This window comes from Carettochelys insculpta, chromosome 11 (genome assembly GCF_033958435.1).
Source record: "Carettochelys insculpta isolate YL-2023 chromosome 11, ASM3395843v1, whole genome shotgun sequence".
Taxonomy (NCBI): domain Eukaryota; kingdom Metazoa; phylum Chordata; order Testudines; family Carettochelyidae; genus Carettochelys; species Carettochelys insculpta.
Genome location: NC_134147.1, coordinates 30666422 through 30679822, shown reverse-complemented (window position 1 = coordinate 30679822; position 13401 = coordinate 30666422). Strand labels below are relative to the sequence as shown.

General features: G+C 48.4%; 1 protein-coding gene across 11 annotated transcripts in view; it reads right to left on the bottom strand.

The window, feature by feature from the left end:
- NR2C2 (nuclear receptor subfamily 2 group C member 2) overlaps positions 1-13401 on the bottom strand; it is a 107580-nt gene that overhangs the window by 54052 nt on the left and 40127 nt on the right. For all 11 annotated transcript variants that reach the window (XM_075005001.1, XM_075004994.1, XM_075004995.1 and 8 more), the window contains 2 exons: positions 8916-9116; positions 542-644 (listed from right to left, as the gene is read on the bottom strand). In XM_075005001.1, the coding sequence (XP_074861102.1) occupies positions 542-644; positions 8916-9116 (304 nt within the window). The remainder of the gene's footprint in view (positions 1-541; positions 645-8915; positions 9117-13401) is intronic.

Sequence of the window (13401 nt, the reverse complement as noted above, 5' to 3'; positions counted from 1 at the left end):
CTGGAACTTGCACATCTTTGAAGATGAATGCATTGAGCACCCAGAGAGCTCTGTTGCTGGGTTTAATATAGTTGGTTTCTCCTCTCCACCAATCAGGAAGTGTCATCAATAATGCAGCCCTGGCCTGCTCCCAAGATCAGCTGTGTCCATTGTGCTGCTAGGAGAGTGATCCTGCTACAGCTGGCTCCCTGACACGTACACCTCTCACACTGGGGTATTGCTATCTGGTCAAAAGTGAAGTTTTGTTGCCAATATTAGAGTCAAACTAATATTGGTTCAAGCAGGGTTTAAGCAAAACCATAACAGAGGCCAACTTTCATTTAACTTACTAGTTCACAATTGTGTTCAACTGACAAGTATACAATAGGCAGTGATAGCCAACACATTTCTGTACTTCACATTAATCCTGTTTTGATGTAGTTTCAATTGCTATTCTCAATATATATATATATATAATGTATATATGTATAAACACAACACCCTCCCATTGTCACACTACCTTTACTAGTAACATATCTCTCACAAGAATGTATTTGCTTACCTGATGCTTTATCTCCACAAACAACACAGTACTCTACTACTTGTGGTCTCTGGACATCAGCTTTACCCAACAAACGTTCCACTGAAGCAGAGTCTGTCACAATCTAAAATAAAATGCCAGAAGAGGTAAGGCGTTGGTTTGATATATCACATTAAATCAAGCACTATAGAGATTTCATATTCAGATCAACTGATTGACTTAGCATTGCGAACTCTTCCAAGTTCTAACTTTCAACAGAAGTTGGCACAGGAGCGGGCAATAAAACAGCAGCAAATCGTTAGGGTTAGCCCCTGGCAGGCCACTTCTGCAGGTACAGGCACTTGCAGATTTTACAGCTTTGGAGATATTGTTCAAGGATGCTAACATATAAACAAGGATTCTTGGTATGAAAAAGTGTGATATGAAAGGAAGTTAAATAACACAGTCATGTAAAATTCTGCTCAATTTAAAAATACAGGATGAAAATAGTACACCCATAATCTTTAGCATCAAATAAATCAGAGGCAGGATTAACCGCTAAATGAGAAGAAAAGGAGAAGAGAGAGAAAAATAATAGAGAATGGAAGGAGGAAAATGAGTGAGTATAATGCAACAAATTCATAATTTTTTCATGGAATAAGCAAGGAGATTAATCCTGACAAATTTAATCTCACTGACAAAGATTTAGAAAAGCTTTTAAAAAAAGTGTTAAATTACTTATGCTTATTAATTTACAAGTTATTTTTCCATCATACAGAGTACTTAGGTCATACTAGCACACAGCTTGGTTTTATTGGCTTTTATTAACTGGGAAACAGAATCAGTGTATTATATAATGTTACAGATCATCGTAATACTGGAAAGAAACAAGTCCTCATCTTTAAATAGTCACTTACAGTTCCAGTTAAATACTCCTAGGATCTGTTGTTCATTTTGATAGAATGTTTCCACTATTTTTGTGCTGACTATAATGTAATGAATTTTGTTTCTTTTCTGAGTCTGCCTGTATTTTAATGCACAAATCCTCCCATTAAACATAGGCACTAAATAAAAATATGATTCAAAGCAGAATGTTTTCGACTTTGACGCATTTTTAACATGCAATTTTATTTATAATAAGCTGTTCTTTTAAAAATCTCTTAGGAACACTTATTATTTAGATGTTTACGCACAGATGGCAATCTTCTCTCCTGTAAAATTCTCTTTTACTTTTATTGTCAAATAAAGCAACAGTTCTATCCTATTGACAGCAAGAGGAAATAGGTATCTATTTTAAAGAGATGAAAGGGAGTGTGGGGAAAAAAGCTCCTACTATAAAAGAAAAAGTTTAATTACTAACATTTATTACACTTGAACCTCTTTAATCCAGAAACCCTGAGAAATATGGAATTTTTCCAGACCAGTGAGGCCACTGGGGTGGGAAGTCAAGCCTGAGAGGGAAGAAGGGTGCATGAAAGAGATTAGGGTGGGGCACTTACCCGGCACCCTGGTCCCAGGGGCAAAACGCCTGCCACTCCCATGCACCGCCTGCTCCCACCATTGTAGTGGTGGGGAAAAAGCCTGCAGACTAACTTTTTGCTGTGTTGCCACTCTCCCTGCTGGCCAGGAGAGGGACTGGCAGCATGCAGTGCTGCTTCCTCCTCCTGCTGCCAGAGTGCAAACCACATGTTCCCAAATCAGGGACACCCAGAGTACAGAGGTTCAAGTGTATTTGTATTATTGTAGTTCCCAGAGATGTGAATAATGACCAGCACTCCATTCAAACATATAGTAGAGACAGTCCTTACCTCAAAGAGCTTCGATTCCAAGCCATTGAGCCTGCATGGATTTAAGCAATTTTGCTCACTGACTTCAATGGAAGTATTCACGAGCATCAAATTATACGTCTACTTAAATCTTTGTTGAATTAGGACTTTAAGAAGGATAATATGCAACAGTGCGTGTTGCACAAAGTGGAAAGTGTGAGGGGAGAGGAGGGAGACACAGATAACAATAAAAGAACACCAAGTCGCATAAAGACAGGTTACTCACCGTAGTAACGGTGGTTCTTCGAGATGTGTCCCCGTGGGTGCTCCACAATAGGTGTCGGGCTCGCCCGGCGCCGCAGATTGGATCTGCCAAGCAGTTTCTGCCGGACCACGCATGCGCCGGTGCGTGCCACTCCCTTGCGTGCTCCTGGCCACGTGCGCGATCCGGTCCCCGCCAGTTCCTTGACCAACCGCCTCGGATGCTCCTGCAAAACACTAAACAGAGATCCGAAGCGGGGAGGATGGGGGGGTAGTGGAGCACCCACAGGGACACATCTCGAAGAACCACTGTTACTACGGTGAGTAACCTGTCTTTCTTCTTCGAGTGTCCCCGTGGGTGCTCCACAATAGGTGACTACCCAGCAGTAACCCAAGATAGGAGGTGGGTAATCGGATTATGTGCAGCTTGTCCCCGAGAGGACCGCTGTCGAGAGACGGGTATCCTCTTGGAATACCCTGTGAAGGGCGTAATGTTTGGCGAAGGTGTCATAGGATGACCAGGTCGCCGCTCTGCAAATGTCTTTTAGTGCAACGCCCTTGAAAAAGGCTGTTGATGCCGCCACCGTCCTAGTGGAATGAGCCCTGGGAGTGGTCAGTAAAGCAGTCTTTTTGAGTTCATAGCACATTTTTATGCAGGATATGATGTGCTTCGAGATTCTCTGCGAAGAGAGACCTTCTCCTTTCGATTTGGGAGCGAGAGAGACTAGGAGTCTACCCGTTTTCCGGAAGGACTTGGTCCTGTCTATATAGAAGGTTAGCGCCCTCCTCACATCCAGGAGGTGTAGGCGCGCCTCTTTGTTAGAGTTATGAGGCTTTGGATAAAACGAGGGTAAAACAATAGGTTCGTTAATGTGAAACTCAGAAGAAACTTTGGGAACAAAGGCTGGATGCAGCCGTATGGTTACCGCCTCCTTGGAAAAAACAGTGCAGGGTGGCGTTGCCATAACTGCCGCAAGCTCGCTCACCCTGCGAGCTGACGTGATTGCGAGAAGAAAGGTCGTCTTTATCGTAAGGAGGCGGAGGGAAACCGTGGTCAAGGGCTCGAACGGTGGTCCCGTGAGCACATTAAGCACCAGGTCCAAGTTCCACGAAGGTGGAATCGGTTTCCGAGGGGGGTATAGGTTTACCAACCCTTTGAGGAACCTGGTAACCATGGGATGGGCGAACACCGTGTGCCCTTCCTCTTCGTGTCTGAATGCCGAAATGGCGGCAAGGTGGACCTTTAACGAGGATAGTGAGAGTCCTCCTCTCTTGAGGTCCAGTAAATACTCTAATATCACAGGTATAGGCACCGAAAGGGGGGCTAGCCGTTTGGTAGAACACCATGCCGTGATGCGAGTCCATTTCTGCTTGTAGGTCTTCCTGGTGGAAGTCCTCCTGCTACTTTCTAGGACTTGCTGCACTTCCTCCGTACATGTGCTCTCTAGGGAGCTGAGCCATGGATTAACCACGCTTGTAGTCGCAGGCCTTGGGGGTGCGGATGCACTATGGACCCCTGGGCTTGCGTGAGCAGATCCAGCGCCACCGGAAGGGGCATCGGTGGACGGTCCGACATGCGCAGGAGTAGGGGGAACCATTGCTGTCGATCCCACGTTGGGACTATCAGGATCATTCGGGCTCCTTCCCCCCTGGCTTTCTGCAAGACTTTGTGGATCAGCACTGTGAGAGGAAAAGCGTAAAGCACGGGGTCCCTCCACGAGATCGCGAACGCGTCCCCCAGGGACCACCGTCCCAGTCCTGCCCTGGAGCAGAATCATGGGCACTTCTTGTTGTGTTGAGTGGCAAATAGGTCTATCTGAGGAAAACCCCCTGCGTGGAAAATCGGTCGTAGCAGATCGGGACGGATCTGCCACTCGTGCGTGAGTGCAAAACGCCTGCTCAGCTGGTCTGCCTTCACATTGTGAGCACCTGGTAAGTACGAGGCTTTCAAGATTATATTGTTGGTGATGCACCAGTTCCATAACCGGACTGCTTCCGCACATAAGGCACGGGACCGAGCTCCTCCTTGCCGATTTATATAAAACATGGTGGAGGTATTGTCTGTACTGATCCCGACAACTTTGCCTTGTATATGGTCTCGAAAGTGTCTGCAGGCGTTGAACACTGCTCTGAGCTCCAGTATATTTATGTGCAGTGACTGCTCCGTGGAGGACCACAGCCCTTGAGTCACCTCTTCGCCCATGTGTGCTCCCCACCCTATGAGGGAGGCATCTGTAGTAAGAAAAACCGATATTTGTGGTTGGCGGAAGGGTACCCCTGTTAGCAAGTTCTTGGGGTTTACCCACCATTGCAGGGATTTGCGCACCTCTGCTGTGGGCGACACCACCCTGTGAACGGTGTGTGCTGCCGGTTTGTATACGCTCGCCAGCCAGTGCTGCATGCTGTGCATGTGTAACCTGGCGTTCTGTACTACGAACGTCGCCGCTGCCATGTGGCCCAGCAGCTGTAAGCACGTCAGGACCGGCACCGTAGGGCTGAAGGTGATGACCTGCACGAGGGAGCCGATGGCCCGAAAGCGAGTCTCTGGTAGATACACTCTCGCTGTAATAGAATTTATGCGTGCCCCTATGAACTCTATGTCCTGTGTGGGGTCTATCTTTGATTTTGCCAGATTGATAACCAGGCCGAGCGAAGAGAACGTGCCTGCTGTGACGCGTATCATGCGTAGTACCTCCTCCTTCGAGGCCCCTTTGAGTAAGCTGTCGTCCAGATACGGGAATATAAATACCCCCTGTCTGTGCAGGTAGGCTGACACCACTGCCAAGGTCTTGGTGAAGACTCTGGGGGCCGAGGAAAGGCCAAACGGTAGGACCTTGTATTGAAAATGTTCTTTGCCTACCATGAACTGTAGGAATCGCCGGTGAGCTGGATGGATAGTTATGTGAAAATACGCGTCTTGTAAATCGAGGGCTGCGAACCAATCTCCATCGTCCAGTGCCGTAAGGATGGAGGCGATTGTGATCATCCGAAAGTGTTGCGTGCGCAGGTACCGGTTGAGGCCTCGAAGATCTAAGATGGACCTCCAGCCTCCTGTCTTTTTCTCCGTGAGGAAGTACCTCGAGTAGAACCCTTTTCCTTGCAGTTGCTCCGGCACTCTTTCCACTGCCCCTATGAGCATGAGATGGTCTACCTCCTGCTTGAGCCTCGCTACGTGGGAGGCCTCCTGGAGGTGGGGCTTGGGTGGAGGTCGTGGCGGTGGGAGCGACTGGAAGGGGATGGCTTACCCCGTGGCTATGATCTCCAGCACCCATTTGTCTGTGATGATCCTTTGCCACTGGTCGTAGAATGGTCGGAGGCGATGGTGGAATAGCCACTTTGGATGACCTTGTGCGATGGTAGTGATGGCGCAGCCCTGGATCTGTGTGTCAAACTTGTGGCCTTTGGCCCTGCCCCGAGGACGCACGGCTCTGTTGGGAATGTCGCCTGGGAGTTCTGTACTGCTGGTGCTGTTGATGTCGCCCTTGCTCGTAACCCCTGTGGTACTGGGGACGCTGTTGCTGGTACTGGTACCGTCTTTGTTGAGGGTAGTACTTTTTCCTTCTGTATGGAGGGGTGTAAATCCCCAGGGTCCTAAGTGTGGCTCTTGAATCTTTACTGGAATGAAGGACCGAGTCACTTGATTCAGCAAACAGCTTCTGCGAGTCGAAGGGAAGATCGACTATCTTTGTCTGCAGATCCCTCGGTATACCCGAAGTCTGGAGCCAGGACTCCCTTTGCATCACCACTGCCGTAGCTGTGGAACGTGCTGCTGTGTCCGCAACATCCAGGGCGATCTGAACTCCCGTCCTCGAGGCCGAGTAGCCTTCTTGCACGATGGCCTTGAGCACCGGTTTCTTGTCCTCTGGAAGCGAGTCCATGAGGGAGGTTAACCTAGTGTAGTTGTCGAAATTATGGTTCGCTAAATGTGCTGCGTAATTTGCCATTCGCAACAGTAGAGTGGAGGAGGAGTAGACCTTTCTGCCGAACAGCTCTAGCTTCTTGGCATCTTTGTCTGTTCCCCCTGTCTTGAATTGAGATGTCTTTGATCTTTGTTGCGACGACTCCACCACCAAGGAATTTGGTTGTGGGTGGCTGAACAGGAACTCCATGCCCTTCTCCGGCACGAAGTATTTCTTATCCGCTCTCTTGTGGACAGGCGGAATAGTCGCAGGGGTCTGCCATATCATAGTGGCGGACTCCAAGATTGCTTCATCAAGCGGTATTGCTATTTTGGAGGAGGCCGGAGGTCTCAGATTTTTGAGGAGCTTATGGTGTTTCTCTTGCACCTCTGCTGTCTGGATGCCTTGCGTGAAGGCCACCCTCTTAAACAGCTCTTGAAACTGTTTGAGATCGTCCGGAGGATGGACGTCCCCCGGGGCCGTAGCCTCGTCCGGGGAGGAGAGCGAGGAACCACTAGGGTACGCCTCTCTGGACCCTTCCGGTTCCTGTGGGTGATGGTACATCCTCTCGCTGGAAGCTTGCAAGGGAAAATCTCGGGGTTCCATAACCAGTTTCCCCTGAGATACTTGAGTCTCTGTCCCCGTTCGCGATTGCCCTCGGGGATACGGGACCGTCTGTGGGGATCTTTCCCTGGTAGACTGCCGGTGGTGTCTATGCCCCGCGTGATAGGGACGACCATGGCAGCATGGGCACTGTTCTTGGGAAGGTGACCTCGACCACTCCCTTGGTGCATACCCTCTGCGTCTGGGGGAGCGAGATCGTCGAGAGATCTGGGACACTGGAGAGAGCGATTTGTGATAGTATTCCAGCGGCTCAAACCCCAGGAAGGGTGAAGGTGGTCCCAGCCAGGGCGAGGCTGGTTGTAAAAATGGAGACGGGGGCTCCGGGTAGGCTAGGGGGGGACCCCTGCCTTCTGGTTGGAGTCTGCAGCATAAGCGGAGGGCTGAGAGAAAGCAACTCTGCAGCCCTGTCTGGAGAGGGGCTGCGGTGCCTCGTTTTGTGTGCAGCCTTCCCCCTCCCTTGAGGAGATAACTCCGCCCCCTGATGTGTAGGGGATCTCGGCCCCGTCCGCGCCGTGCTCGGCATGCTCATGGGCGGTGCCGCACGGGCGGTGTCCTCCGGTGCCTGCAGGCTGCGTGCCTGCGCGCTCTGCACCGCCGGTTCCCCAGGGGTCGGTGCTGCTGCTTGCGGTGCCGCCGGTACCGGCGCTTGTTTAGCCGCCGCCCTGCCTGCGGTGCGGGGCGGCTGTTTGATTATCGGAGGCTGAGCCGCCTCCACGTGGTTCTCCGTGCCGCCGCCGATCAGCTGTTGCTGCGGCTGGGGGCTGCGCGCTCCTCCCGTCCCGCTCGCTGTTGCTGCTGGCAGGGATCGGGCTGGGTAGGCTTTCTTCCGTTTTTGCGATGATAGGGTGAGGGAGGCGGCTTTCCTTTTATGGGCCCTGGAGGGTCCCTCCTGCTGCGGCCGCTCCGGCACGTCTGGCTGGAGGGCCTTGTCGAAGAGCAGCATTTTAAGCCGCATCTCCATGTCCTTCCTTGCTCTGGCTGTTAATTTTGCACAGAAGGAGCATTTCTGCGTGACATAGGACTCCCCCAGGCACCTTATGCAGAGACTGTGCCCATCAGATGCTGGCATTGCCTCTTGGCAGGACTCAGATTTCTTAAATCCTGAAGAGGACATTGTTGGTGAGTCTTTCAGTTGTTAATGGGTACTTAGCACCTTCTCTGTGCTGTTTTTCCCCCTCTCCGATGGCCTGCCACAGCAGGAGGGCTAATGGCCCTAGGCTCCTGGCCTCCGGTGTTCCGCTTGTTACTAGGACTGGACTGAATGCCATCCCGCTTGTTGTTTCTTTTTTTTTTTTTTTTTAAAATAACAACTGGCTAACTTAACAGTAGCCTAAGAACTTGAAAACTTTAAAGAAAAAACAGTTAAAACCATTGAATACGCTAACTTGGCCGTAGCCTAGTCGGATTCCATCTGCAGCCGACGGCGGTTAAGAGGAACTGGCGGGGACCGGATTGCGCACGTGGCCAGGAGCACGCAAGGGAGCGGCGCGCACCGGCGCATGCGCGGTCCGGCAGAAACTGCTTGGAAGATCCGATCTGCGGCGCCAGGCGAGCCCGACACCTATTGTGGAGCACCCACGGGGACACTTGAAGAAGAAATGAAGTGTTATAACTTGCTGATGTATGGATTTCTAATAATCCACTTGCTTAGCCATTAACATTAGGCAGTTTACTGTGGCATTCTAGGAAGTAAAGAGGAGAGTTAGCCAGGGGATACGAACACAACAATTATATATTTTTTTTCAAAATGCGTACACAGGAAATTTAGCTTTTAGAAAACTATCAAAACTTACAGGGTCTTAGGGCTTTTTTACAATTAAATCTATTTCAATCAATAATCAATAATTTTTAATTAGTGATATTTACCTGAATTCTGCCTGGCACAATGTTGTCAGTGGTGGTAAAGATAAGTTGTTTGGCATTCGATGTTTCAGGTGCTGCCAGTATCACCTTGCCCGCTCCTGTTCCATCTGGACTGGCCAAGATAAATTGTTGCTTCGGAGATACCGATGAGTCCACTGCTGTCACTATCTGGATTTTCTGTCCTGTTTGCTGATCTGTCACTATCTGCAATAAATATTGAAGGATTTTATAAGGCATAACGTAAGATATAATATTCTAAAATTGTTGGCTTTATCTCCAAATTATTTCTTATTACCTGATAATGGCCTGTCTCTTGCAACATACATAGACATTTATAATTGTGCAAAGTAGGTGCAACTAATCAAACAAAGTGCAAGGCAGCGGAACTGGGCCTTTATGTATACGTAGTGCTTCTGCAGAGAAAGGTGCTGGTGATATGAAAGGTGAGGAAGCAGCTGGACTACACTAAAATTACATTAAACAGGTCAAGAAGGAGTCTGTCTAATGTCTGATCCAAACAGCACAAAATGAACACCAATGAAGTATAATGCTCAAGGCTTTCAGGTTCACCTAAATGAGGAATATGTAACATATTGTACATGGCTATGCATGACCAAGCACATATCCAGTACACACATAGGGTATGTCTACACAGCACAGTTATTTTGAAATAACAGCAATTATTTTGAAATAACTTACCAAGCATCTACATGACACAGCCACTATTTCAAAATAAATTCAAAACAGCAGCCACCTTATTTTGAAAATGATAACCCTCATTTCATGCGGAATTGCATCTCTTTCAAAATAGCTATTTCAAAAGGAAATAAAACAGGAAATAGCATCTATTTCTTCATAAGCCATATTGTGGCTATGTCTACACTACAAGGTAAATTCAAGTTTATTAAAATTGATTTTATAATGCCTTTTTCTAATTTGATTTTGAGTATCTTCACTTCCCACAGGCTTCCAACAAATTCGATATATAGCTTCCACACTGAAATCACCAAACATCAATTGTTGCAGCCTATCCCACAGTTCCCTCAGCCCCGCATTCTGAGCCTGGAGCCAGGCGCAGCAGTGCTGTTAGTTTCCTGGGTCCCTGCAGCTTGGAGGACCCATGAAACTGACAGCACAGAAGCCCCGGTCAATTTCCTGGCTCCAACAAAGCTGCGGGACCCAGGAAGCGGACAGTGCAGCTGCCCTGGTCACATTCCCAGCTCCAACAAAGCTAAGGGACCTGGGGAATTGACAGCGCAGCAGCTTGGTCAATTTTCTGGCTCCAACAAAGCTGCAGGACTTGGGAAACTGACAGTGTACCAGTCCTGGTCCATTTCCTGGCTCCCAATAGTAGCAGAGAACTGCAAGCAAGATGAAGTGCATAGCTTTGTGGGATACATACGGGACACTTGTGGAGGCTAATAAATTTGAATTAAGGACTTGGCGCTTCCACACTGGCCTTTATTTGAGATTTTAAATTCAAAATTGACGCTATACATGTCTGTTAATATCGACATTTTGTTACTGATATTAGGGTAGATTAAATTGAGCTAATGACATTTACAGTGAAGACATTGACGTTTTAATGTTGAGCTAACACCTTTAAACTGGATTTTACCTCATAGTGTTGACGCAGCCTGTGCCCAACAGTTCTATTTTGAAAGAGGCTCTGATGTATTTCAAAACTGTATTTCTGATGTATTTTAAAAAAAGAAAGAAGGACAATCCAGGGAACTACAGACCCATCAGCCTTACCTCAATCCCTGGGAAAATAATGGAGGGAATCCTCAAGGAATCCATTTTGAAGCACTTGGAAGAGGGGAAAGTGATCACAGGTAGCCAACATGGATTCACCAGGGGCAAGTCCTGCCTCACCAATCTGATTAGCTTCTATGATGATGTAACAAGCTCTGTGGACATGAGGAAGTCAGTGGATGTGATATACCTTGACTTCAGCAAGGCTTTTGATACGGTCTCCCACAACATTCTTGTCCATAAGTTAAGTAAATACGGATTGGATCCTTGGACTCTAAGATGGATAGAAAGCTGGCTTGATGGTCGGGCCTAATGGGTAGTGGTCAATGGCTCAATATCTGGATGGCGGTCTGTTTCGAGTGGAGTGCCGCAAGGCTCGGTTCTGGGGCCGGTGTTATTCAACATCTTTATTAATGACCTGGATGAGGGACTGGGTTGCACCCTCAGCAAGTTTGCAGATGACACAAAACTAGGGGGAGAGGTAAATACGTTGGAGGGTAGAGAGAGAATCCAGAGGGACCTGGATAAATTGGAGGACTGGGCCAAAAGAAATCTGATGCGGTTCAATAAGGAGATATGTAGAGTCCTGCACCTGGGGTGGAAGAATCCCAAACATTGTTACAGGCTGGGGACCGACCGGCTCAGCAGCAGTTCGATGGAAAGGGACCTATGGGGTATGGTGGATGAAAGGCTAAATGTGAGTAAACAGTGTGCCCTTGTAGCCAAGAAAGCTAATGGCATACTGGGGTGCATTAGGAGGAGCATTTTGAGCAGATCTAGAGAAGTAGTTATTCCTCTTTATTCGGCACTGGTGAGGCCACATCTGGAATATTGTGTCCAGTTTTGGGCCCCCCAGTATAAAAAGGATGTGGATTTGCTGCAGCAGGTTCAGCGGAGGGCAACAAAAATGATTAAGGGTCCGGAGCACAAGACCTATGAGGCTAGGCTGAGGGATTTGGGCTTGTTTAGTTTACAGAAGAGAAGACTTAGGGGTGATTTAATAGCAGCCTTCAACTTCCTGAAGGGGAGTGCTAAACAGGAGGATAAGAAATTGTTCTCAGTGGTGTCAGATAGCAGAACAAGGAGTAATGGTCTGAAGTTGAAGAGGGAAAGGTGTAGGTTAGATATTAGGAAAAACTTCTTCACCTGGTGGGTGGTGAAGCATTGGAATGCATTGCCTAGAGAGGTGGTGGATTCTCCATCCCTTGAGGTTTTTAAGTCCCAGCTCGACAAGGTCCTGGCTGGGATGACTTAGTAGGGGTTGATCCTGCTTGAAGCAGGGGGCTGGACTAGATGACCTCCTGAGGTCCCTTCCAGCCCTATGATTCTGTGAAAACAGCTAAGTGTGTGTAGCAGTGTTATTTTGAAATAAGTTATTTCAGAATAGGTATTCCAGAATAGTTTACTTCCTGAATAAGACTGCTGTGTAGACATAGAGAAAATCAAATATGATAGAATCACGAGGTTTCCTCACTTAAATTATTAAAAGTGGAAGTAAAAATACCTTGGGAAAACTCTAGGACGTCAAACTCACCCATTCTGAAAAAAGTGAAACATATTAATAAACTGTGAAACTATATTGCTGATGGAGGCCAAGATGGATGAGGTACTATTTTTTTATTGAACCAACTTTTGCTGGTAAGAGGTAAGTATTCAAGCACACAGAGATCGCCTTTGGGTTGGAGGAAGTACTCCAAGTGTCACAGCTAAAGGCAAGATGAAACAGATTCATCGGCATAAGTAGTTAGCATATTTTCAGAGGGACCATTCCACATAGAGAGGCCTGTTAACACCTCTGCAATGATAGGACAAAAGAGAAGTTAGCGGGCTAAAGCTCTGTTGTACACTCAACCCTCGTTAAACAAGTACTTTACTTACGAGTACTTGCTTAAACAAGGGACACATACACTTACCTTTGTTCACTGGACCAGTGAACTCCCCCCACTAATACAAGCCTTACCCCCTCCCCACGGCTCCAACCCGCCACAGCCTAACCCCTGTGCCAGGCCCGCAGCCCCAACTGCTGCAGCCTGACCCCCGCCCCCACACACCTAAACCGCTGCGGCCTAACCCGGCCCTGCACACCCAAACTGTTACAGCCTAAACCCCTCCACTGGCCCTCCACACCTACACCACTGCAGCCTTCACCGCCCCGCCGACCCAAGCCACCGCAGCCTTCACCGCCCCGCTGACCCAAGCCACCGCAGCCTTAACCACCCCGCTGACCCAAGCCACCGCAGCCTTAACCCCCCGCCAGTCCCGCACCCCCAAACCGCCACAGCCTTAACCCCCCGCCAGCCCCGCACACCCAAACTGCTGCAGCCTAACTCCCCCACCCACCCCATGGACCCAACCTGCAGCAGCCTGAACCTGTCCCCCGCCCCCAACGAACCCAACCTGCCACCAGGTTTTAACCCACCCTCCCCAATACCTCTCAACCCAAGGTTCACTTCGCTGTCAAAAGCAGCGCCACCTGCTGCTGCTCCTTCGCCGAGTTAGGAGCACTAGGAACCAATCAGAGACTTTTACATGTATTTTAATGGTAATTTAGCGTCCCTCTTATGCGTTTTCTCCTATGAGCAGAAAGTTGGGAACCAATTGTGCTTGTACAGCAAAGGATGAGTGTAATCTACTATATATTTGACAGAGTTTTGCCTCCCTGTCTGTCTGTCCGAAAACTCTTCCTAAATGGTAAGAGCCAAGACCACCGAAATTTGGTATGCAGCTTCCTCCT